Genomic DNA, 23307 nt, shown 5'->3' with positions numbered 1-23307 from the left:
TATATTGGTCAAATGATTCGCATGGTCTAGGATCGATGTGAGGAGCACATCGCCACATGCGTTTACGAGGGTTGTCCAGAAAGTAAGTTCCAATTGCTCGCGAAACGGAAACCACTGGGAAAATCCGGTAAAGCTTTGCACAGATGTGTTGGGCAATGTCTCTAGTGTGCTCGTCGATCGTGTCGCGTCGCTCTTTTCAGTTTTGAGTGGGCAGTGAGCACCTAAATATGTGTACGGAATAGCGTCTCCCTCCAAATATGAGGGCCTGGTTAGATGTTTCGCCTGTGTCAAGCAGCCCGCATAACACAACTGCCGAGCAGTTCCTCCTTCATGCCAATTCCCGGCCGCACACTGCAGGGGCAATGAAGGCGGTCCTGCAGCGTTTCCGATGAGAAGTGTTTGATCACCCACAATACAGTCCGTAATTGGCTCCCCCTGAGACTCATCTCTGCTCACAAGAACCGCTGGCTATGAAGATAAATTTTTTCCACAGACAACGAGCTGCAGACCAGTGCAGATAACTGACCGGAAGCACAGGCGGCTGCTTTCTATGACGAGTATATTGGAAAGTTGATACAACACTACGACAGAACTCGAAGCTGGAGCGGCGACTATGTAGAGACGCAGGTGGAAGGTGTACCTAACTGTTGCAAATAAAATGTTTCTGGTTTTCACTGTGGTTTCCATTTCGCGATCGATCGGAAATTACTTTCTGGACAACGCTCGTATTTCAGCCAGAAAACTCTGCGGCTGCGGAGTATTGTGTTACTGAGGACGTAAAATGTTGTACGATGAGGATCCAGTGGCTGCTCCTGCGTCGCGTTATGAGGACTGTGTAGTGAAAGAAGCTATCGAAATCCTTCTATCTGACAATATTATAAACAAAGATGAGGGGTATCCTTTAAATAAGAGTCGGAATCCTGTTTTGTTTGTCATTAAAACACAACGGTCTTTCTTTCGGTCATAAAAAGGTGTGCCAACAATGTTTGAGATCGATTTGTCGTTTCCACGACCTTTGACTACCGGTACGTTCTCGTATTTTGCGCTAGAGGGCAGTTATGCTCGCGCGCGTGGAGGAGATCTACAGGCGGGGTATAAAGGAACCCCCGCTGTGTGTTTGATGTTCTCTCCCTCCATGGGCTCCCCCCTTTTTTCTGCTTATCCTCTCTTTCACCCATTCTTCCCTCTCATCTGTCGGGGGTCGGGGTCCTCCCCCCCCCCCCCCCCCTCAATATAGCTTCGTACTCTACACAGTTTTTTGTGCGTGTTCAGTGTTGTGCGTCCCCTTTCTAAAGTGTTACAAACAGCCACCATACTGTCGCTAGGTGTGTTTTAGACTGTTGCGAACAGAAACCAGCCATGTTTCAGTTTTTTCCGTCACTCTTTCTTGGCCTGTTATTATTGTTTTGATATCTCCTAATTCTGTTTCTAAGTTTTCTGTAAGCTGCAGAGCGGCGTATTATGCTTCTGCCGGCCCGCCCCCTCTCAGGGGGGGGGGGGGGGGTGGAACGAAATCTAATAAAGAAAAAAAATGTGTTTTATTCCAGTCCTGGTGACGGCTTACTCCACTGAAAGTAGTGGCAATGTGGTCTGTTATAGCTACGAGCGACCAGGGAGCGGTGCAATGGCAGAGAATGAAGGAGCGAAGCCGCCAGGTGGGGGAGCATCTGGAGGTGACGCTAACAATGAACAGAAAGGACAGACGAACAAGTAGGGGACGACAGACACTGCGACCGACCAGGACACAACACAAGGCAAGCCAGCAGGAACTGCTGTGGTAAACATGGCGAGAGAGCAACAATGCAGGAACACTCAAAACAATTTCAATATGTATTTCAACACATGGAACTGGAATGCAATACGGCCGAAGTGCACGCGCGAACTACGGCGAATATCAGACTGCTGGGGTAGCTTTTTTTTTCCTTTATTGCAATTTTGTAATTTCATGCCTCATATGAAGAAGGCCGGCAGCAGCCTACATACGCTGCTCCTCGGCCAATAGATACAACAGATAGAGATAAAAGACATAGAGCATAAAAAGCATGGTAATACATGATGATGAATATTACATGACAGATGAGAAGCCGTTCGACGAAAAGTACCGTGTACACAAACGTGGTCATCAGTAGAACAGACGAAGACATCGAGTTGGAGACACGAAGGTAGGAAGACACCGATGAAAACACTGTAGCACAAGACGAAAAAACACTGACACACTAATGAATTGGAGAGGCTTGCCTCTGGGTGGAAAGGAAATGTAGGAGGGTGGGAAGGAGGGGGGGATGGAGCCAGTGATAGAAAGAAGGGAGAGTGGGGGTAGGGGAGGGGAGGGGTCGGAAGCCCAGGGAGGGAGGAGGAAGTGAGGGACGTGGGAGAGAGGAGGGGGGAGAGAAAGAAAGCTGAGGAGGGAGAGAGGGTGCTCTGGGGGAAAAGGGGGGAATGGGAGGGGAGAGTCAGATCTGGTAGGAGGGGTAGATGGAGGGAACAACGACATCATCAGGGAGCTTGGGTAGCACTGTGTGACCACGTAAATACATACATGACCACGGACTTCACTTGGTACAGAGAGTGATGCACTCGCACGGCGAGGCCCACAGTGCAGATGCGCGCCGGAGCACAGAGACCCCTAGTGGGTTCCTAGATCCATTCCCTCTGGCGCGCTTTCAACTTGCGCGCCTTCCGACTCCAGATAGGCGGCCGAAATATTGTGTCGGGATGACGTTATGTTCCGACTTGAACCCGATATGAATATAATTAATTACTACGCCGAGAATGTTTATGGAGCCAAGGCCGCTCATTCACACACAAAAATGTAGTGGACCCCTGCAAAGGCAAACCTGAGGAATGAGTGCAGAGTCACAATAGCGTTGACAGGAGAGTGTACCCTGTTCAGCTCTTTGGATGTCAGTACACCCATGCAACCCATACCTCCCCACACCATGACACCCAGACTACTAAAGAGATTATGTGCGACAATGTTTCTGGTTGACCCCACCCCTGTGCGCCAGGCACCATCACAAACAGTGCCGCCGATGTACTGGGGTTGACGGAACACAGCGTACTGGTCGTCGAGCAAAGAGACCACTCCCGATAGAGTAGTCATGCCACTAACCACTGTGAGATTGCGTGCCTTACAGTCCTGTCCGACGTGGCTGCATTCCACCCAGTTTTGGATGTGGGTCCCTCTTTGCCTGTTGCATAAAGTAGCGTGTCCAGGAATTTACTATTTGGATACGAAATAAATATGAAGATCAGGTCACTGCGAAATGATTCACGTCACAGTTCGGTACGTAATGGTAGAGGTGCACACCACACGTATCGTGGACGTTTTCCTCACCGCGTCAGTCCATCACATACTTTTGTTGTTCGACTATAAAAAACGGCAGCGAGGAACTGGTACGTTCGCAGCTAGGAGGGTAGACTGTGGTGGACGATGGATACCCACCTGGGTTTGTGGAGCGTGTGTGTGAAATCACGCTGCTGTAGTTGACAGTAGTCGACCATCTCCTCTTCTTCTGGCAGCAGTGCTTGTGATTCGGAACGCACCCCACGCACTTGAAGAATAATGCAGCGAGCAATACCAAACTCCTGGGCAGTGCTCTTTACACTTCGCCCTATTTCCAGTTTCCCAGTGATTCTTCCCCGTGTGAAATCACCCGAACATTGTCTCTGGGCAATTTAGTAGAGTAGAACACCACCTCAGTGCACTGTAACTGCTCGCTGAGTGACACACACTGGCTTTTCACTTTCCTTCAACTGCCTCGTTTTGAGTCGTCAGTCCCATTTGGCTCACACCATCTGACAAGCTTTATATGCATGGCTGGGGGACCCCCAAGCGATACGCTCCCTCACTTTCATTGATTTCCATCGAGTTGTTAATAGTTAATATGATGGACCAGTATGTTTTGAAGAGTGGATCGCTATCAAATCCCTCGCTTCGCTCTGTAGGAGCAGCTCCGTGTGGGCAGCCTTCTCTTCATTGCACAAGATGTGTCTGCGACGTATAATTTCACATACACGCTCCACAATCCCTGGTGGATGTCTGTGGACCACAACAGTCAACCTTTCTAGCTGCGAACGTACCAGTTCCTCGCAGCCGTTTTCATACTAGGACAAAAAGGTATGTGACGGACTGGAGCGATCAGGAAAACGTCCTCGATACAGCTGGTGTGCACTTCTGCCATTACTTACATAACTGTGACGTGAATGACTTAGCAGTGATCTGATCTTCAAATTTATTTCGTATCCAAATGGTACATTATGGACATATGTTCGTTGCTAAAACAGTATTTAAAAATAACGAGGTGATTATTAGAATAGATATACCAAAATAGCTGCTTATAATAACTAATCTTTATTTGCACAGACTGTTTCGGCATTTATCCCAATTGTCAAGTACGTTTAGATTGATGTGACCTCCATATTACGCCGTTATAATTTCCACTGTTTTAATAACACGGTAAATGACGTAATACTTTGAAAATAAAACGCTAACTGCGGTGTGATAGCAGTTTGACATTTCCGCTCTTAGGACGCTGTATGTTCACAAATATTATAGAACTAAGCGATATTATTTTACTAACTAAAATTTGTGAATAACTTCTTTGGTTGTTGCGTTTGTTACTTCAGATTGATCCATTTACGTGTTCTAAAAGTTCAATAAAATTTTTTAGGTAGCTCATGTGTCTGAATTCTGTTCTCTCGTTTAATATTTCTTGTAGGTATTTTCTCGTATGTATATATATACTTGCAGTCCTTTTAGAATGTTCACTGCAAAACCTTTAGGTGTTTTGTGTAGAATATTCTGTATTTTCGATCGTATCAGCAGTGTGGTTTTGATTTTTCAAGTTTGTAAACAACCTCGACTGATTATTTTTTCTCTCTCTAATGTGTTCCTTATACTCATATCCAAATTTCTTCCTCTTTGGCCAAAGTAAAAGCTATTGCATCTGCGACATGTGATTTTGGATATGCATGGGTTAACATATTTGGATGCTCTAGTGGTGGCGGAAAGTAATTTCATTGAAAAGTTGTTATTGGTTCCAAACGCAAGTTGAATATTTGTGGCTTTAATAAGTGCATTAATTTTATTGGAGATTCTACCAAGGTAGCTTGCTGGTACGTGTCTTATTTTTTGCGTAGGTGATGTTCATCGAGTTAGGCACATCTCGCTATCAATTTTGTTCTGCTTTGGTGTTTTACACTTGTAGTATAATTTTGTGATTATGTTGGGGTCAGACTCATTTGTATAGGCCATGTATTGAAATGTTGTAGGCTTTTTTCGAATGGTTGGTTTTTATAATGATAGAGTATTAATCTATTAATCACTGAATGGAAGAAATACTAGTCTAAGAGCCAACGGATGACAGGAATTGGCATTTGTGACGTTGTCAGAAGTGGTATACTTTCTACAGATATCAAACGTGTGGTGATTATTATTTTTGCCAGTTGTGAGGTCTAGATAGTTAATGGTATTGTCTTGTTCAGTTTCCATAGTGTAGTTGGTTGAGTTTTTGATAGATATTTTCGATATCTGATTTCTTACCATCTGCTAACATGCTGGTGTAATCTACATACCTAAAACAATATACAATTTCGTTGAGAGTAGGTCAATCTGAGCTAAAGAATGTAGCGTCGTAAGAGTGGTGCTGTCAGACTACTGTCACACCGTATTTAACATTTTAGTTTCAATATTCTACGTCATTTATTATCTTATTAATACAATGACAGTTATAAGACAGTTCACGTGATATGTACGTCCCATCAGTCAAGACTTAGTTGAAAATGGCGATAAATGCCGAAACATTGTGTCGTAAATGAAGATTAGTTATTATAAGCAGCTATTTTGGTGCATCTACTCCAATAATCATGTCGTTATGAGACGCACATTATGCAGCTGGCCGTAAAGAAGAAGAAGAAAAGTCGCTTCTACAACCCCCAGAATCATTTAACAGTAGTTGTCTAACTGCCGCGGTGTATCATAATATGTAGACGAATCATCTCTTCTGTAATTTCGCATCGAATAAGTTTGCCCCTGAGGATTGGCAGCCCAATGAACAGATTTCAAAAGCATGTTGCTGTTGGTCCTTCTCGGGAAATTCGTGTCACCAACTTCAATGAATTGCACGCATGTACTGACGTTTGCCATGTGACAAAAGGTGTCCATTTTGATCTCCCGCAATGTGCGTTAAGCAGTGGGAGGGATCCTCTGATCTACAAGACATACATTGCTTTGCATGAGAATACGTGTCTACATGCCACTATCTATACCGTCGAACTGTTCACAGTTTGGTTCAAATGCACGCTTTAGCTTATTTCAGCATATATCACTATAACATTCATCTACTTTTTTCTTGTTCCTTTCTTCCGCATCTGCGCAGGAAAAGTAAACATGTTTATAAACTGATTTAGCACAACCCTCATGCCTAAGCGGCGCTTTAACACGAATGACTATCTGGACGGGTCTACGGGGTGGTCAGAAACAGTTTGAAACGCTTGTCAGGGTGTTTCATATGAGTTATTCTGAGAAATAGTTGCAAACTTTGCACCGCTTCCTAGTGATTTAGCATCGAAGTTAGGCGATCAGGTAGTTGTGGGCTCGCAATTTGAAGTACCTTCGTACTCTAATTGCGGCGATGAACAAACATCTATGGGACTGTGGGTTACCACTTTTTTAAATGCTAATTATCAGTAATGTGCCTTTTTGGGAAGTGATAAATTACAGCTAGATAAGCAACAGCTACGCTGAAGGAGCCAAACGAAGACACGTTTAGAGACAACGACTTTGGCCGGCTGTTTGCGTTTTTGCGCATTACGTCCTGATTAGCTAACTTCAATGTTAAATAACTCTAAAACAGCGCAACTTATCGACTTTATTTCTGAACAGCTGTTTATCAGCACAACCTCCCCTGCACCACACTTACAAGCCTTTCAAACTGTTTGTGATCACCCCGTACGGCACTATGACAGTTGTCTACATACATCTCTTTTTCTGGTAATGTTGCAGAAATGGTCCGTAAAAGACCCAAAAACAATTGGCACATCTTTCTCAGCAATATGTTCACGCTTAAATTTATTTGGAGGTTTCGGATGTTTCCATTTCGGAATGTGGCGGTTACTGAGTGCTGAATTAGGGCTATTACTTCGCCACTATAAATGTTACTTCAAATTTGCTTGTCTCTTACAGACCTGAATGAAAGTGGGCACTGATGATGGGTCTAATGCACCACTTTTTTCAGATCTCAGTGTCTGGTTCAAATGCCTCTGAGCACTATGGTACTTAACTTCTAAGGTCATCAGTCCCCTAGAACTTAGAACTACTTAAACCTAACTAACCTAAGGACAGCACACACATCCATGCCCGAGGCAGAATTCGAACCTGCGACCGTACCGGTCACGCGGTTCCAGACTGTAGCGCCTAGAACCGCTCGGCCACCCAGGCCGGCTCTCAGTGTCTGCTATATATACAATGATGTTTCCAACATTATGCATTATAGACATGTGATTTAGACTAATGAGCCAAAATATTATGACCACGTGCTTACTAGATTGCTTGTCTGTCTTTGCGACAAAATACATTGCTGATTCTGCGTATTACGGATCCGACAGTTTGTTGGTAAGTTTTTGGAGGTATGAGGTATGTGGCATTAGATGTCTATGCAGTAGTCATGTAATATGCGTAAATAAGTGGCCGCTGATTTACGTACCCGGGGATAACGCCCGATAGTGACCAGATGGGTACCACAGGATTTACGTCAGACGAGTTTGGTCGCCGAGACATCAACGACAGTTCAATAGAATGCTCCTCAAAGGACTGTAACACGGTTGTGGCTCAGAGACACCGACAGTTATACCGCTGAAAGATGAAATCGCCGTCAGGGAAGACATCAAGGATGAACAGATACAGATTGTGCGCAGCTGTCAGAGTGTCTTCAATCACTACCACAAGTTCCATGCAAGTACTGGAGAATGTCTCCCACAGCACGGTACTGCTCCCACGAGCCTGTGCCCGTGGCGCGCTGCACGCTTCGATGACAGCGTTTGTTGACACGACCACCCACCTAGTGCAGCAAAAATGTGTGTCACGTGGAGAGCCGACACGCTTCCATTGATCGACGGTCGAATCCCGATTGCGCTGTGCCCACTGCAGTCCTAATTGATGATGTCGTTGGGCCATGACGTGAACACATAGGGGTGAACTGCTGTGCAGCTTCCATGTTCAACAATGTACGATGAACGGTGTGCTGTGAAACACTTGTGCGTGCACCGGGGTTGTGCTCCTTCAGCAGAGATGCCACAGATCACCCTCTGTCCTACTTTACAGAGCAGACAAGTCTCCGAGCACGGCGCTCTGTGAAGAGTTGCAGACGTCCAATCATTTAGCGCCTAGTGGTAGCTTCGATGTCCTTTCACATCTTCCCGTAGATGCTGAGAGGTGGCATGAGCCCCCTCTCATATTTATATCTTACTCTGAGTAATTCGATTTTCCTCTCTAATTGCATGCGGTGGAAAGTTGCCATTCCTTCACATGCAGACTTCCCACGCAGCATCTCTCATCACCCGGGTGGTCCGGTGACAGGCGGGTTCTGCTGATCTTGAAAGAGTTAAGCCGACGAGTGTGAGGTAGCCAAGTGGATGCTGTCCAGACGCCGACATTGTCATAAGAGTGGGGGCGACACGCCTACAGGGGTCTGATGGAGCAGCTGGGCTAGAGATTCCGCTACTTCGAAGAAACTTCGTGAAAACACTTTCTGGCGGGCTACCAGCAAGGCGTGGGAATGACTTGTGTTCCCAGGCAGTCTTGGCGGGCAAATTCCCCCGTTTTCTGCAAAATAATAACTGTGATTCGCTTGCTCAGGGGATATCTCCGTGACGTAGCAAAATCGGCGCAGAAATTGGCGCCAAGTATCTCCATTGGTGGAATAGTAGTGCGTCGGCAATAGAGTGGAATTTTCCGCCGATTTTCGAGTTGCTGATTGGAATGTTTAACCACGGCCACTGTCGTGGGGGCGGGAATGTTCTGCATTCGGCTTCTACGGGTGCTCTTGAGAGAGTCATCTCTCACCTTTCGATCGGAGGAGGTTACAAGACTGAGCTCTGGCTGCTCTGGACAGCCTGCCTTCCGTTGGCTGTCTAATATACTTTCATTTAATTGTAACTGTTTGACGAAGTTGCTGAAGTTTCGACTTCAATGTAACTTTCCGAGTACAGTTGTCAATTGAGCGTTCTGCGTACAAGTGGCCTATGTTGTCCGTCTTGAGCCGTTTTGGCTAAAGTTGACTGTATCGGAGTCAGTGTGTGACTTCACTTGTTAAATCAGTCACTGTACCATCAGTGATCTTCTTCTCCATCAGAGGCGCATTTGTATTGATAGGAAGTCTTTAGTCTGGAACAACCAGACTAGGAGAATTTGTTTCGGGCTATACTCGCGACATTATCATCACCACGACTGGACGTCGAAGCAACCAGCCATCGCTTCCGGTACGCCAGATCGTGTCCTTGCAGTTAAGAAGACAGCTTGGTAATGTATGTCCGCAGCACTGGCATATCAGTGAATTTTGCTAGGTGGTAATCAGAGCTCAGCAGAGCGAGCTGTTCGTCTTTTCTAACTTTATTCTGTCTTGGGTGTTCATTGTCTGAGTTATCACTACCATAGCAGCAATTAATGTTGGGTTGGCGGGGTGTTTCTCTTCAGATTTGAGTTGCAAGGAATTGGCTCCACATACCAATCGTTCATAAATCTCACAATCTAGTTTATGGACAACTTCACCTTCACAGCATTTATTTGAGTATCCAATTTGATGTATTGTAAATGTTTCATGTGTTTTGTTTATTATTTTGAGTTTAGTCATAATAAATCAAATTGTTATTTTGGACAAAACTTTCATTCCGTTGATCGGTAGAGCTACCCTTTCATTTCTCACTATGTTAATGAAAATTTCCTTTATCTAATTAATTTCTATCCAATTAAATTATTGCTGGTGCCAAACTCTTTTCTACTCCACTTGCAGGGTCGATTACAGTCAGTTTGCGTTTCTTCTTAATCCATGTGCAACAGCAAAAGTAGGGGGGGGGGGGGGCTTAGAGCATCATTTCCATATAAAGATTCTAGAAGAATTTAGTGTTAAATACACTGCTAGCCCCGGCACCTCGCAATGCCCACGACAGTATCACATTTGTCAAAGTCGCTATCCCATCCGCAGCCCATATCTTCGTCAGACTGATATACAGGACATAAAATCTCGTCTGAAGCCTGCGATCATTTTTATGTTAATAATTGGCAACCAATGCTGTACAATCGCAATAAAGTCATGAGATATTCAATTGACCCTTTTATTAGAACATGTTACACGTTACGGAATTACACCCATCTTCAGACATCACAAACTTCAACTCCTTCCCAAACAACCAGGCGTACAGCTTTGACAACACAAAGAAAGCGCCGAATAACATATGACTGCGACACAAGCAGTCTTTAAGCAGAGCTTCGGCACTTTCTTTGAATTGTCAAGGCTGTACGCCTGGTTGGTTGGGAAGGAGTTGAAGTTTGTGATGTCTGAAGATGGGTGTAATCCCGTAAAGCGTAACATGTTCTAATAAAGGAGTCAATTGAACATCTCATGACTTTATTGCGATTGTACAGTATTGACAATTATTAACATTCGTCAGGGTGACTCCTCGTCCGTGTTTTCTCCGCTTGCATGCTTTTGTTACCGCGTCAGGTGCCTTCAACGCCGCCAGGCAGCACCAAACGTCGCGGTGTGCAGCTGTTGTAATGTTTTGGCTCGTTACTGTATGTACATCATGGACAGCAGCGGTTCTGTGACACTCCGTTGAAATACAATCAAGGGTATTGTACTATCTAAAAATCACTCTGCTTTCCACCAACTTGAATTAATTTCTTTACTTGACAGATGTTAATGCTATGCCATAGAGAAGTTTTGTAAGCAGGTTTAAGATAGGTGATGACTTGAAACCAACAAATTTATTTTGAGCAAGTTTGGATTACGTAAATTTCAATCAGAGTGTAGCCAAGTCACTGTCATCTGGTAAATGACTATACAGAGTTACTTCAAAGAAAGCTTTTGAAAGTAATTTCCAATAAGAAAGAGGCTTTCGTGAAGTGAAATGATCCGTATAAAAAATGTGTGCTTTAGTATCTACGTATTTTAGTATTTAAGTTTGTTTATTATAGAAAATGATATTCTATATGTCCACCTTGGCCAAATTATTTTAGCTTCCCTGAAGTTATCTACTAGGCTACAGTCAAAATGAAATTCCAGTGTCTGCATCAACATTGTTTACGTGGAGTAATATTTATTTGAAGAACAAAATCAAACAGTTGGAAGAAAGTAGGCAAAATTCATACTTCTGCTTTTCCAATACTTCACTGTTTCATTGCATGGATAGGCTGGCGACCATTATTACATGTTTTAAACCACTGAATGAACTTGGAACTCAGTTGCCCTAGCTTCAGTATAATATTATTCATAGTGCGTTCTATTTAACTGCTGCGTAAAATCTTTGGAAAAAAATTGAATAGTCTGAATTATTTATGCATTAGACACAAGACTCGATCAAATCCTGTAAAATGGGTAACTGTATTGATTAGCTTTTCCTATTAACAGCACTATCCTCCCATAGTGTACATTATCTATAAAATAAACAAAATTTCAGTAAGAGGGTTATACGAGGCCTTTCCTGTAGCAGGACTTTTTGTTATTTTGGTGTATATTATACGTGACAACATACAGAAAGGTTTTTTTTCTATTATTTAGATAAAAGCGTACTAAACTACACTAGTAGAGGTAGGGTTATAGTCAGACGTTGAAATTCTGGTGTTCGGAATCACAGACCTGGAACTTGGTGAACTCATCAGCTCTCAGCTCGTCCCTGGCGAGGATCAGACGAACCACGTGCTGCGGCAGCAGCGTGAACGACCCGAGGTTCAACACTTCGTTCCCGTGTTCGTCGACGAACTCCAGCACCTGTTGACACCACGGAAAGATGTAAGTAGTGATTCTTAGGGTAAGGTTCAATATCGTATTTCGTAAAATGGTAAAAATAGGAGTTTCAGACTTCATCCTCGGTAGACAACTGTAACCTGGATTAGCAAAAATGGTTCAAATGGCTCTAAGCACTATGGGACTTAACATCTAAGGTCATCACTCCCATAGACTTAGAACTACTTAAACCTAACTAACCTAAGGACATCACACATATCCATGTCCGAGGCAGGTTTCGCACCTGTGACCGTAGCAGCGGCGCCTAGAACTGCTCAGTCACAGCAGCCGGCCCCTGGACTAGGAACTAAGGATGGTAGTGCCCACAGATACAATGAACTTAATCTTAATTGCATTCTGTAAGTCACTTCTCGTTGGACGTTTACTGCGGAAAGTTACCCTCCCCCCCCCCCTCCAACCCCCTCACCATCATGTATAATAATGTGTTAGGTTTTAGGGAGTGGGGTGCGGAGGAGGAAGGGGCTTTGTAGTCAACTTCGCGACTGGTTGACAGCATTTCATTTGGATCTATTACAAGATAACTCCATGCTTTCTGCACAGTTGAAACCTGCGATATTTGTAACGAACAATGAAAGTGTCGGTCTCATCTTACTTTGTATTACTATTCTTGTAACGGTCCACCAGAATATTCACAAGCTTGATTACGGCGTATTTTGTAATGACTCATCCTAAATTAAGAATTATTACTGCAGTGAGCGGCCCGAAATGACAAGAAGTTTAAAAAAATAAAAGACTCCTATTAAATGGAGATAGATTTTTTTGTATTATACATCGAAGCGCCAAAGAAACTGATACAGGCATGCATCTTCAAATACATATGTACGTAAACAGGGAGAATATGGCGCTGCAGTCGACAACGTCTATATAAGACAACAAGTGTCTGCCGCAATTGTTTGATCGGATACTGCAGCTACAATGGCAGGTTATCAAGATTTAAGTGAGTTTCAAAGTCGTGTTATAGACGGCGCACGAGCGATGGGACACAGCATCTCCGAGGTAGCGATGAAGTGGGGATTTTCCCGTACGACCATTTCACGAGTGTGCCGTGAATATCAGGAATCCGGTAAAACATCAAATCTCCGTCATCACTGCGGCCGGAAAAAGATCCCGTAAGAACGGGACCAACGACAACTGAAGAGATTCACTCAGTGTGACAGAAGCGCAACCCTTCCGCAAATTGCTGCAGATTTCAATGCTGGGCCATCAACAAGTGCTCAACGTACGGACCATTCAACGGAACACCTTCGATATGGACTTTCGGAGCCGAAGGTCCATTAGTCTACCCTTGAGGACTGCACGACACAGTTTTACGCCTCGTATGGGCCCGTCAACACCGACATTAGACTGTTGGTGACAGGAAACATGTTGTCTCCTCGGACGAGTCTCGTTTCAAATTGTATCGAGAAGATGGACCTGTACGGGTATGAAGACAACCTCATGAAACCATGGAACCCGCATGTCAGCAGGGGACTCTTCAAGCTGGCGTAGGCTTTGTAATGGTGTGGGGCGCGTGCAGTTGGACTAATATGGGACCCCTGATACCTCTAGATACGACTCTGACTGGTGACAAGTACGACAGCATCCTGTCTCATCAGCTGCATCCATTCATGTCGATTGTGCATTCCGACGGACTTGGGCAATTCCTGCAGGATGGTGTGACACTCCGCACGCCCAGAACTGCTAGAGTGGTTACAGGAACACTCTTCTGAGTTTAAACGCTTCTGCTGGCCACAAAGCTCCCCAGACAGGAACATTACTGAGCATACCTGGGATGCCTTGCAACGTTCTGTTCAGATTAGATTTCCACCCCTTTCGCACTCTTACGGATTTACGGACAGTTCTGCTGGATTCATGATGGCAGTTCCCTCCAGCACTACTTCAGACATTAGTGGAGTCCATGCCACGTAGTGCTGCGGCTTTACTGCGTACTCGCGGGGGCCCTGCGCGGTATTAGGCAGGTGTACCAGTTTCTTTGGCTTTTCAGTGTATGTTAAGTCAGTATATTGCAACGGTGGGAGGTTCCCTGGCTTGTGGTGGGGGATCTGACAAACGCCGATCGGCTCAGTTCAAAATCGTAGGTTAAGTGCGATGTGGGTGGCAGCTCGATAAAGCTACTGAGCAAGGACGTGCCTCAAGTGCGCCAACAGGTTCACTGAGTAAAAGTTCCACTTAAGTGTGGTGCCATACACGTATCTCTCTGATTAGCTGTGAAGACAGTTCGATGTATTTTATTTACCTGTTGTACTACACTCCTGGAAATTGAAATAAGAACACCGTGAATTCATTGTCCCAGGAAGGGGAAACTTTATTGACACATTCCTGGGGTCAGATACATCACATGATCACACTGACAGAACCACAGGCACATAGACACAGGCAACAGAGCATGCACAATGTCGGCACTAGTACAGTGTATATCCACCTTTCGCAGCAATGCAGGCTGCTATTCTCCCATGGAGACGATCGTAGAGATGCTGGATGTAGTCCTGTGGAACGGCTTGCCATGCCATTTCCACCTGGCGCCTCAGTTGGACCAGCGTTCGTGCTGGACGTGCAGACCGCGTGAGACGACGCTTCATCCAGTCCCAAACATGCTCAATGGGGGACAGATCCGGAGATCTTGCTGGCCTGGGTAGTTGACTTACACCTTATAGAGCACGTTGGGTGGCACGGGATACATGCGGACGTGCATTGTCCTGTTGGAACAGCAAGTTCCCTTGCCGGTCTAGGAATGGTAGAACGATGGGTTCGATGACGGTTTGGATGTACCGTGTACTATTCAGTGTCCCCTCGACGATCACCAGTGGTGTACGGCCAGTGTAGGAGATCGCTCCCCACACCATGATGCCGGGTGTTGGCCCTGTGTGCCTCGGTCGTATGCAGTCCTGATTGTGGCGCTCACCTGCACGGCGCCAAACACGCATACGACCATCATTGGCACCAAGGCAGAAGCGACTCTCATCGCTGAAGACGACACGTCTCCATTCGTCCCTTCATTCACGCCTGTCGCGACACCACTGGAGGCGGGCTGCACGATGTTGGGGCGTGAGCGGAAGACGGCCTAACGGTGTGCGGGACCGTAGCCCAGCTTCATGGAGACGGTTGCGAATGGTCCTCGCCGATACCCCAGGAGCAACAGTGTCCCTAATTTGCTGGTAAGTGGCGGTGCGGTCCCCTACGGCACTGTGTAGGATCCTACGGTCTTGGCGTGCATCCGTGCGTCGCTGCGGTCCGGTCCCAGGTCGACGGGCACGTGCACCTTCCGCCGACCACTGGCGACAACATCGATGTACTGTGGAGACCTCACGCCCCACGTGTTGAGCAATTCGGCGGTACGTCCACCCGGCCTCCCGCATGCCCACTATACGCCCTCGCTCAAAGTCCGTCAACTGCACATACGGTTCACGTCCACGCTGTCGCGGCATGCTACCAGTGTTAAAGACTGCGATGGAGCTCCGTATGCCACGGCAAACTGGCTGACACTGACGGCGGCGGTGCACAAATGCTGCGCAGCTAGCGCCATTCGACGGCCAACACCGCGGTTCCTGGTGTGTCCGCTGTGCCGGGCGTGTGATCATTGCTTGTACAGCCCTCTGGCAGTGTCCGGAGCAAGTATGGTGGGTCTGACACACCGGTGTCAATGTGTTCTTTTTTCCATTTCCAGGAGTGTAATTCCAAAACGTTTTTTGTAACAAGAAAATATGTAAATTATATGTCGACAGATGTTTACTATGTTTCCTGGTACAAAAATGTCATCGTAACTTGTGAATATTTTCGACTAGTTGGCAATATATCGTTATGAAATTTAGTTGTCGCTCTGACGGAGAGCAACAGAAGTTTCTCCTCTCTTTTATAGATTGTAAAGCCTAGAGGTGGTTCTGTTATTAATAGTTAATTTATTTTTACGTTATTCGACAGTTAACAATTAACTTGAAACAGGGCGTTAATTGAATGGTAGTCTAACAATCTATGGGACAATGCGGAAACAAAATGAAGGTATTATGGTCATAAAGGAGTTCATATACAAATAAAGATATATCACAAATCATGAAGAAAATCCACGTAAACATACGAAGCCAATATTGTACCAGGTATTCCATTTAATATTTGTCTTCTGTGCATGTTTCACAGCTACAAATGAAGTTTCTCCCTCATTTCAATATTGATGTTTTTCGAGCCAAATATTTTTATTTTATTTACTAACACTAATTTTGAGTCTCTGATTATTTGTTTTATTTCCTTTGTACTTTTTATGTACACAGCTATTTTTCTACCTGAACATTTTCATGATGCTAGTTTTATCGTATTTACCCTAGGTTTGATAACTATTTATTCTGATTCTTCGGTCTGGAGTATTTCTGTATTCCTTCGTATTTCTGAACACTTCCTAGTTTTTGCCACTATCTTCTAAGATTTTTCGGATTTCTACTCGACTGGATATAAAGCAGCTATGTCTTTGACAAGCCCAAGCATCCATATTATTTATTTTTGTGACTGTAAGATTGTATTTGCATTTATTTACTGAATGTTCTGTTTACATATTCAGTATGGGTTGGAACATACTACGTTGTTGTCTAACTTCATTAAGAATTTAGCGTCTTTTTTTGTATTGTTTACTTTTCTATCGCAGTTCTTTCGTCATTCCTGTCTATATCGTCTGATTATTTTTACGTATTTTCATTATTTTTCTAGTTGACGTTGACGAATGCTTTCCAAATGTTTGAGAGAGCTTAGTCATAATAACTGTGTCTCGAAGAAGAAATGACAACAACATCGTTAGACACGGAGCCCAATATCGGATTAGCAAGCGATAGGAAATCGGCCGTGCGTTTTTAAAAGAACTATCCCACCATTTACATTAAGCGATTTAGCGAAATCACGGGAAACGTATGTCTGGATGGCAAGACGTGGATCTAAACTGTCGTCCTCTCGAATGCAAGTCCGTTGTGCTTTCCACTGCGCCATCTCGACTGATTTGAATTTTGAGATGGGTGAAGCTGTATAAATGGCGTATTATGATTAACAGCGAAAGAAGAACTCATATGATAATGCAAACGAAAACGTTCCAGTAATCATGGCCCACGATCGAGCCATTTGCGAGATAATTACGAATGTGTGATTACGAGCCACTAATGACTTCAGTATGAAATATCACTGTAGTTGGTGCAAATTAATTTGAAATAATAACTTTTAGAGTCCCGTCTAAAAAGGCTCAAAGTTTACCCACAATTCATGGCTCGCGAATGTAGCAGAAGCAGGATGGGGCATCGAACTACCTCAGACGACATCTAACGTGCCAATGGTTCAAGGTAGAGAGGCCAAAAAGGGCTTGTACTTAGACTTTCTAGATCACGTAACCGCAATCCTCGATGTTTTCTCCGGTCTGGGATCGTCGCAAGAGTGATGTGTACAGCTCTCGCGTCGATAAGGTTGAAGAACAAGAGCAAAGAGTAGTATAGTCTTACCAAGATTTACGGGACGATCTGGGACCATTTGAAAGGATACATAATTCACAGCAAAGACGAGTGCAGTAGAGCCTAAAAATGTGAGGACGACACGTAGAACATCTCCTTAAACACGTTCGAATGTACAGTAGATGTTAACGTATAATATGCTGAAGTGTTACTGTATTTCTTGTTAAGGCAGGCCTTCGATGAAATTCGCGCCCGATCAGATCGGTACTTAATGGAAAACCTTACATTTAAAACACATTTTTACTGACTACAACAGCGCTTAAAATTTTTTCAATAAAACAGCTTTGATGGCATGTGTGTTGTATATACACTCCTGGAAATGGAAAAAAGAACACATTGACACCGGTGTGTCAGACCCACCATACTTGCTCCGGACACTGCGAGAGGGCTGTACAAGCAATGATCACACGCACGGCACAGCGGACACACCAGGAACCGCGGTGTTGGCCGTCGAATGGCGCTAGCTGCGCAGCATTTGTGCACCGCCGCCGTCAGTGTCAGCCAGTTTGCCGTGGCATACGGAGCTCCATCGCAGTCTTTAACACTGGTAGCATGCCGCGACAGCGTGGACGTGAACCGTATGTGCAGTTGACGGACTTTGAGCGAGGGCGTATAGCGGGCATGCGGGAGGCCGGGTGGACGTACCGCCGAATTGCTCAACACGTGGGGCGTGAGGTCTCCACAGTACATCGATGTTGTCGCCAGTGGTCGGCGGAAGGTGCACGTGCCCGTCGACCTGGGACCGGACCGCAGCGACGCACGGATGCACGCCAAGACCGTAGGATCCTACGCAGTGCCGTAGGGGACCGCACCGCCACTTCCCAGCAAATTAGGGACACTGTTGTTCCTGGAGTATCGGCGAGGACCATTCGCAACCGTCTCCATGAAGCTGGGCTACGGTCCCGCACACCGTTAGGCCGTCTTCCGCTCACGCCCGAACATCGTGCAGCCTGCCTCCAGTGGTGTCGCGACAGGCGTGAATGGAGGGACGAATGGAGACGTGTCGTCTTCAGCGATGAGAGTCGCTTCTGCCTTGGTGCCAATGATGGTCGTATGCGTGTTTGGCGCCGTGCAGGTGAGCGCCACAATCAGGACTGCATACGACCGAGGCACACAGGGCCAACACCCGGCATCATGGTGTGGGGAGCGATCTCCTACACTGGCCGTACACCACTGGTGATCGTCGAGGGGACACTGAATAGTGCACGGTACATCCAAACCGTCATCGAACCCATCGTTCTACCATTCCTAGACCGGCAAGGGAACTTGCTGTTCCAACAGGACAATGCACGTCCGCATGCATCCCGTGCCACCCAACGTGCTCTAGAAGGTGTAAGTCAACTACCCTGGCCAGCAAGATCTCCGGATCTGTCCCCCATTGAGCATGTTTGGGACTGGATGAAGCGTCGTCTCACGCGGTCTGCACGTCCAGCACGAACGCTGGTCCAACTGAGGCGCCAGGTGGAAATGGCATGGCAAGCCGTTCCACAGGACTATATCCAGCATCTCTACGATCGTCTCCATGGGAGAATAGCAGCCTGCATTGCTACGAAAGGTGGATATACACTGTACTAGTGCCGACATTGTGCATGCTCTGTTGCCTGTGTCTATGTTCCTGTGGTTCTGTCAGTGTGATCATGTGATGTATCTGACCCCAGGAATGTGTGAATAAAGTTTCCCCTTCCTGGGACAATGAATTCACGGTGTTCTTATTTCAATTTCCAGGAGTGTATTTGGTTTCGTGAACCTTTTCGGTCTTTCATAAGACCACCATTAGACCATTCTTTTACTCCTTGGTGTGGAAAGCTGGAGTGTTCCACAGGCCCCCAGAGCGGCCTGTTCCACGTCACCGGAGCAGAAAAGTGGTCTAATGATGGTCGTCTAAAAGACCCAAACCGGTCACCAAATGAAATACATACAACCAACGTACATGCGATCAAGACTGTTTCATTGAAATAATTTTAATACAACTTTACCGATCGCTGTTTTTCCTAAGGATGATGTTCCAAAAAATTCTTCGGAAACTATTTCATAGTGAAGTCTGTGGCGGTCGCTGTTATCTCGGAAACGGCTCATCTGGGGACAACTTTTACTGGAATAATTTTGCTTCTATCAGCGTACACGCCCGCCCGTCTCAATTTTGCTGCTAATTATTTCCTGCGTAACTGCAGTTCCTGCACAATACGTTTCTGCTGTGTCGATTGTCATGGCACCCAACTGGATGCAGTGACGAATTTTGCAAGCGATTTCCTTGTCATTATTTCGCCTCACACATTAGAATAAAGTGTTAAGAATTCAGCTGTGTAAATCATCATATACTTACAATTTACGGAAGAGTACACTTAAATAACGAGTCATCGTTTAACAACTTCTGAGACAACCATTTCATTCCTCGTACGAGAGTATATCAGCACAAGATGTAATTCACTTTCGGATACTTTATAAAGTAGCCTGAAATTGCTGCATCTGGTCATTAATGTAAAACATCGGTCACTTTACATTCCCGATCGCCCTGCTTTGTCGTGAGCCCCATGCAACACAGTGTGGGAGCGAAGTATTGACTGAATGAATGGATGAGTGAATGAATCACTGTACTTCTCCATTAAAGCCATAATCTCTACTATACAACAATAAACTGGTAGCCAAGATCGTAGGAATTCTTTTTATTTCATGATTACCGCTTTCGGCGAAACTAAAGTCGCCATCATCGGATCTTAGGAAACCGGTAATCATGGAATAAAAAGAATTCCTGCGATCTTGGCTACCAGTTTATTGTTGTACAGCCATCTAGATCACTCCCACATGAGCACAATGTGCTCCCCCCTACAAAATCTCTACTATGTTCTTGTCATTGTAACGACCTCTAACATGGAGGCATTAGAAATGTTGTACAGTTTGCCCAGACTGTCACTTCTCTGAATTTACCCAACTGGGTTTCACAAGTACGACGTCAGCCTTTTTTCAAGTAATCCTGTGTAAGTTCCTCGAGAGCACCACATCTGTCATCCGTTCATACCATTTATAGTGTTCCGTTACGAACCCAACAGCATACCTCCGAATTCCATCTGCCATCAGATCTCTTGATTTTGGTTTTAGAAGTAGTCAAATCAGGATCTTGCATGATGTTTCCCTAGCAGGTGCACTGCAGTTTTCCAGGATACATCAACAAATTAAAGTCCTCCATTCGTCTTCCCTATTAATAATCCATATATATTATAAAATTGGAAGTACATATGTTCGACATATCCTCGTAACTTTTATCGCTGACAACAGACACAAAACTGTAAAAGCATAAAGAATGGTCGCTTACCAAATTTTCGATATTCAAGAGTGAAACTGCAGCATCAGACTTAACATTTATTTTATCTTCTGTTCTAATTCTATACACAACACATTTTGCAGATACGTTCTACGTAAACCACTAAATGAGACACATAGATCATGACACAAGGCGTCATAAACACTGAGGTGCGACAAAAATGTTGCATCACAGATTAAGTTTAATTTATTACTTCTTTACTACTAACCCTATTCGACACATACGACTGAAGGTACTTGAAAAATTATATCATTGTACGACATGTAGATAGACACGCAGATGGAGAATGAGAGGGGAAGTAGGATATGCACAAACAGAAGGACAAGACGAACAGAGGGAGGTGGAGGAGTATAAAGGAGATGAGTATTTATAGAGGAGGGGAGGAGATGGACAAAGGGAAACAGGAGAAGGCAGAGAGAGGGTGAGGAGGAGATGAACATTCTTAGAGGTGATAGAAGGACACAAATGAGGGAGGACGAGAGAGACAGAGAGAAAGGGTGGAGGAGACCTGCAGAGAGGGGTGTGTGGCAGACAGGCAGAAAAGTAGAGAGAGGAGGAAGAGGATATGGGCAGAGAGGGGGAGTAGGAGAGAGCGCAGTGGAGGAGGTGCACAGATAGAAGGGAAGGAGCACATGGTCAGAAAGAGGGGAATAGGAGACAGATAGATAGAGAGGAAGGAGGATGTGAGCAGAGAGTGAGGAAGGAGGAGATATGCAGAGAGTTGGATGAGCTGGAGGCTGACAGAGAGATGGTGGAGGAGGAGATGTACAGCGAGGGTGATGAACAGGTAAGGGTGAGAAGATGGGGAGAAACAGTGGGGAAGTGTACGCAGTCAGAGAGAGGGGAAAGGTGGAGATGGGCAGACAAAGAGGGGAAGAGGAGATGAAAACAGATAGGAGGGAAATGAATTGGACACAGATAGGAGGGTAGGAAATGGGCAGAGAGAGATGGGAGGAGGTGATGGACAGAGTGAGGGTGAAGGAGATGGGCAGAGAAAGAGGTGAAGGATGAGATGAACAGAGAGTTGGGCGACTTGGGGAGAATTCCCCATCTTCTTATGATGGAGAGGTTCTGGCACCATAGTGTGGAGAGCCATTGGGCTATGGCTGGTATGATTGAGGGAACTCAGACAGCACAACAGTGGGTCACAGACATCCCGTGTCCTCATGTGTTACATATGACTGTATCATGGTGCCAGTTTTGAAGAGGACGTTGCTCGTTGACACATTCCCCGTGTCTCTATGAATTGCCTTCGTGATGTTGAGATACCCCCGTGGCCAGCAAGTCCCCGTCAGAACACGTGTGGGACCAGCTCGGATGTCAATTCCATCCCAGTGCCATCATCCAGTATATCAAGGATAGTTACAGCACTAGCGAGCCAGCTTGCCTCAGGAGAAGATACAAGAGCTTTATGACGTCCTTCCCAACCGAATCAGAGTCTGCCTTCAGGCCAGAGTGGTAGCAACGTTATACTTATAAGTGGGCTCCTTCTGCCTAGTTCTACATCTACATCCATACTCCGAAAGCCACCTGACGGTGTGTGGCGGAGGCTACTTTGAGTACGTCTATCGGTTCTCCCCTCTATTCCAGTCTCGTATTGTTCGTGGAAAGAAAGATTGTCGGTATGCCTCTGTGTGGGCTCTAATCTCTCTGATTTTATCCTCATGGTCTCTTCTTGAGATATACGCAGGAGGGAGCAATATACTGCTTGACTCCTAGGAGAAGGTATGTACTGGAAACTTCAACAAAAGCCCGTACCGAACTACTGAGCGTCTCTCTTGCAAAGTCATCCACTGGAGTTTATCTATCATCTCCATAGCGCTTTCGCGATTACTAAATGATCCTGTAACGAAGCGCGCTGCTCTCCGTTGGATCTTCTCTATCTCTTCCATCAACCCTCTCTGGTACGGATCCCACACCAGTAAGCAGTATTAAAGTAGTGGGAGAACGAGTGTACTGTAACGTACTTCGTTTTCGGACTGCATTTCCTTAGGATTCTTCCAATGAATCTCAGTTTGGCATCCGTTTTACCAACGATCAACTTTGTATGATCATTCCATTTTAAGTCACTCCTAATGCTTACTCCCAGATAATTTATGAAATTAACTGCTTCCAGTTGCTGACCTGCTATATTGTAGCTAAATGATAAAGGATTTCTCTTTCTATGTATTCGCAGCACATTACACTTGTCTACATTGAGATTCAATTGCCATTCCCTGCACCATGCGTCAATTCGCTGCAGATCCTCCTGCATTTCAGTACAATTTTCCATTGTTCCAACCTCTCGATATCCGTAAAAAGACTCAATGAACTTCCGATGTTATCCACAAGGTCATTTATGTATATTGTGAATAGCTACGGTCCTACGACACTCCCCTGCGGCACACCTGAAATCATTCTTACTTCGGAAGACTTCTCGCCATTGAGAATGACATTCTGCGTTCTGTTATCTAGGAACTCTTCAATCCAATCACACAATTGGTCTGATAGT

The 23307-nt window shown here is 45.3% G+C and overlaps 1 protein-coding gene across 1 annotated transcript in view; it reads right to left on the bottom strand.

Annotated features, from left to right (window-relative positions):
• The window catches only part of LOC124607330 (serine-enriched protein), a 132119-nt gene that overhangs the window by 22199 nt on the left and 86613 nt on the right, over positions 1 to 23307 (bottom strand). The window contains exon 7 of the mRNA XM_047139630.1: positions 11856 to 11987. Within this exon, the coding sequence (XP_046995586.1) occupies positions 11856 to 11987 (132 nt within the window). The remainder of the gene's footprint in view (positions 1 to 11855; positions 11988 to 23307) is intronic.

The sequence above is a fragment of the Schistocerca americana genome, chromosome 3 (assembly GCF_021461395.2).
Source record: "Schistocerca americana isolate TAMUIC-IGC-003095 chromosome 3, iqSchAmer2.1, whole genome shotgun sequence".
In the NCBI taxonomy this organism is placed as follows: domain Eukaryota; kingdom Metazoa; phylum Arthropoda; class Insecta; order Orthoptera; family Acrididae; genus Schistocerca; species Schistocerca americana.
Note: the sequence above shows the minus strand (reverse complement) of the source record. Positions and strands in the feature narration are given on the sequence as shown.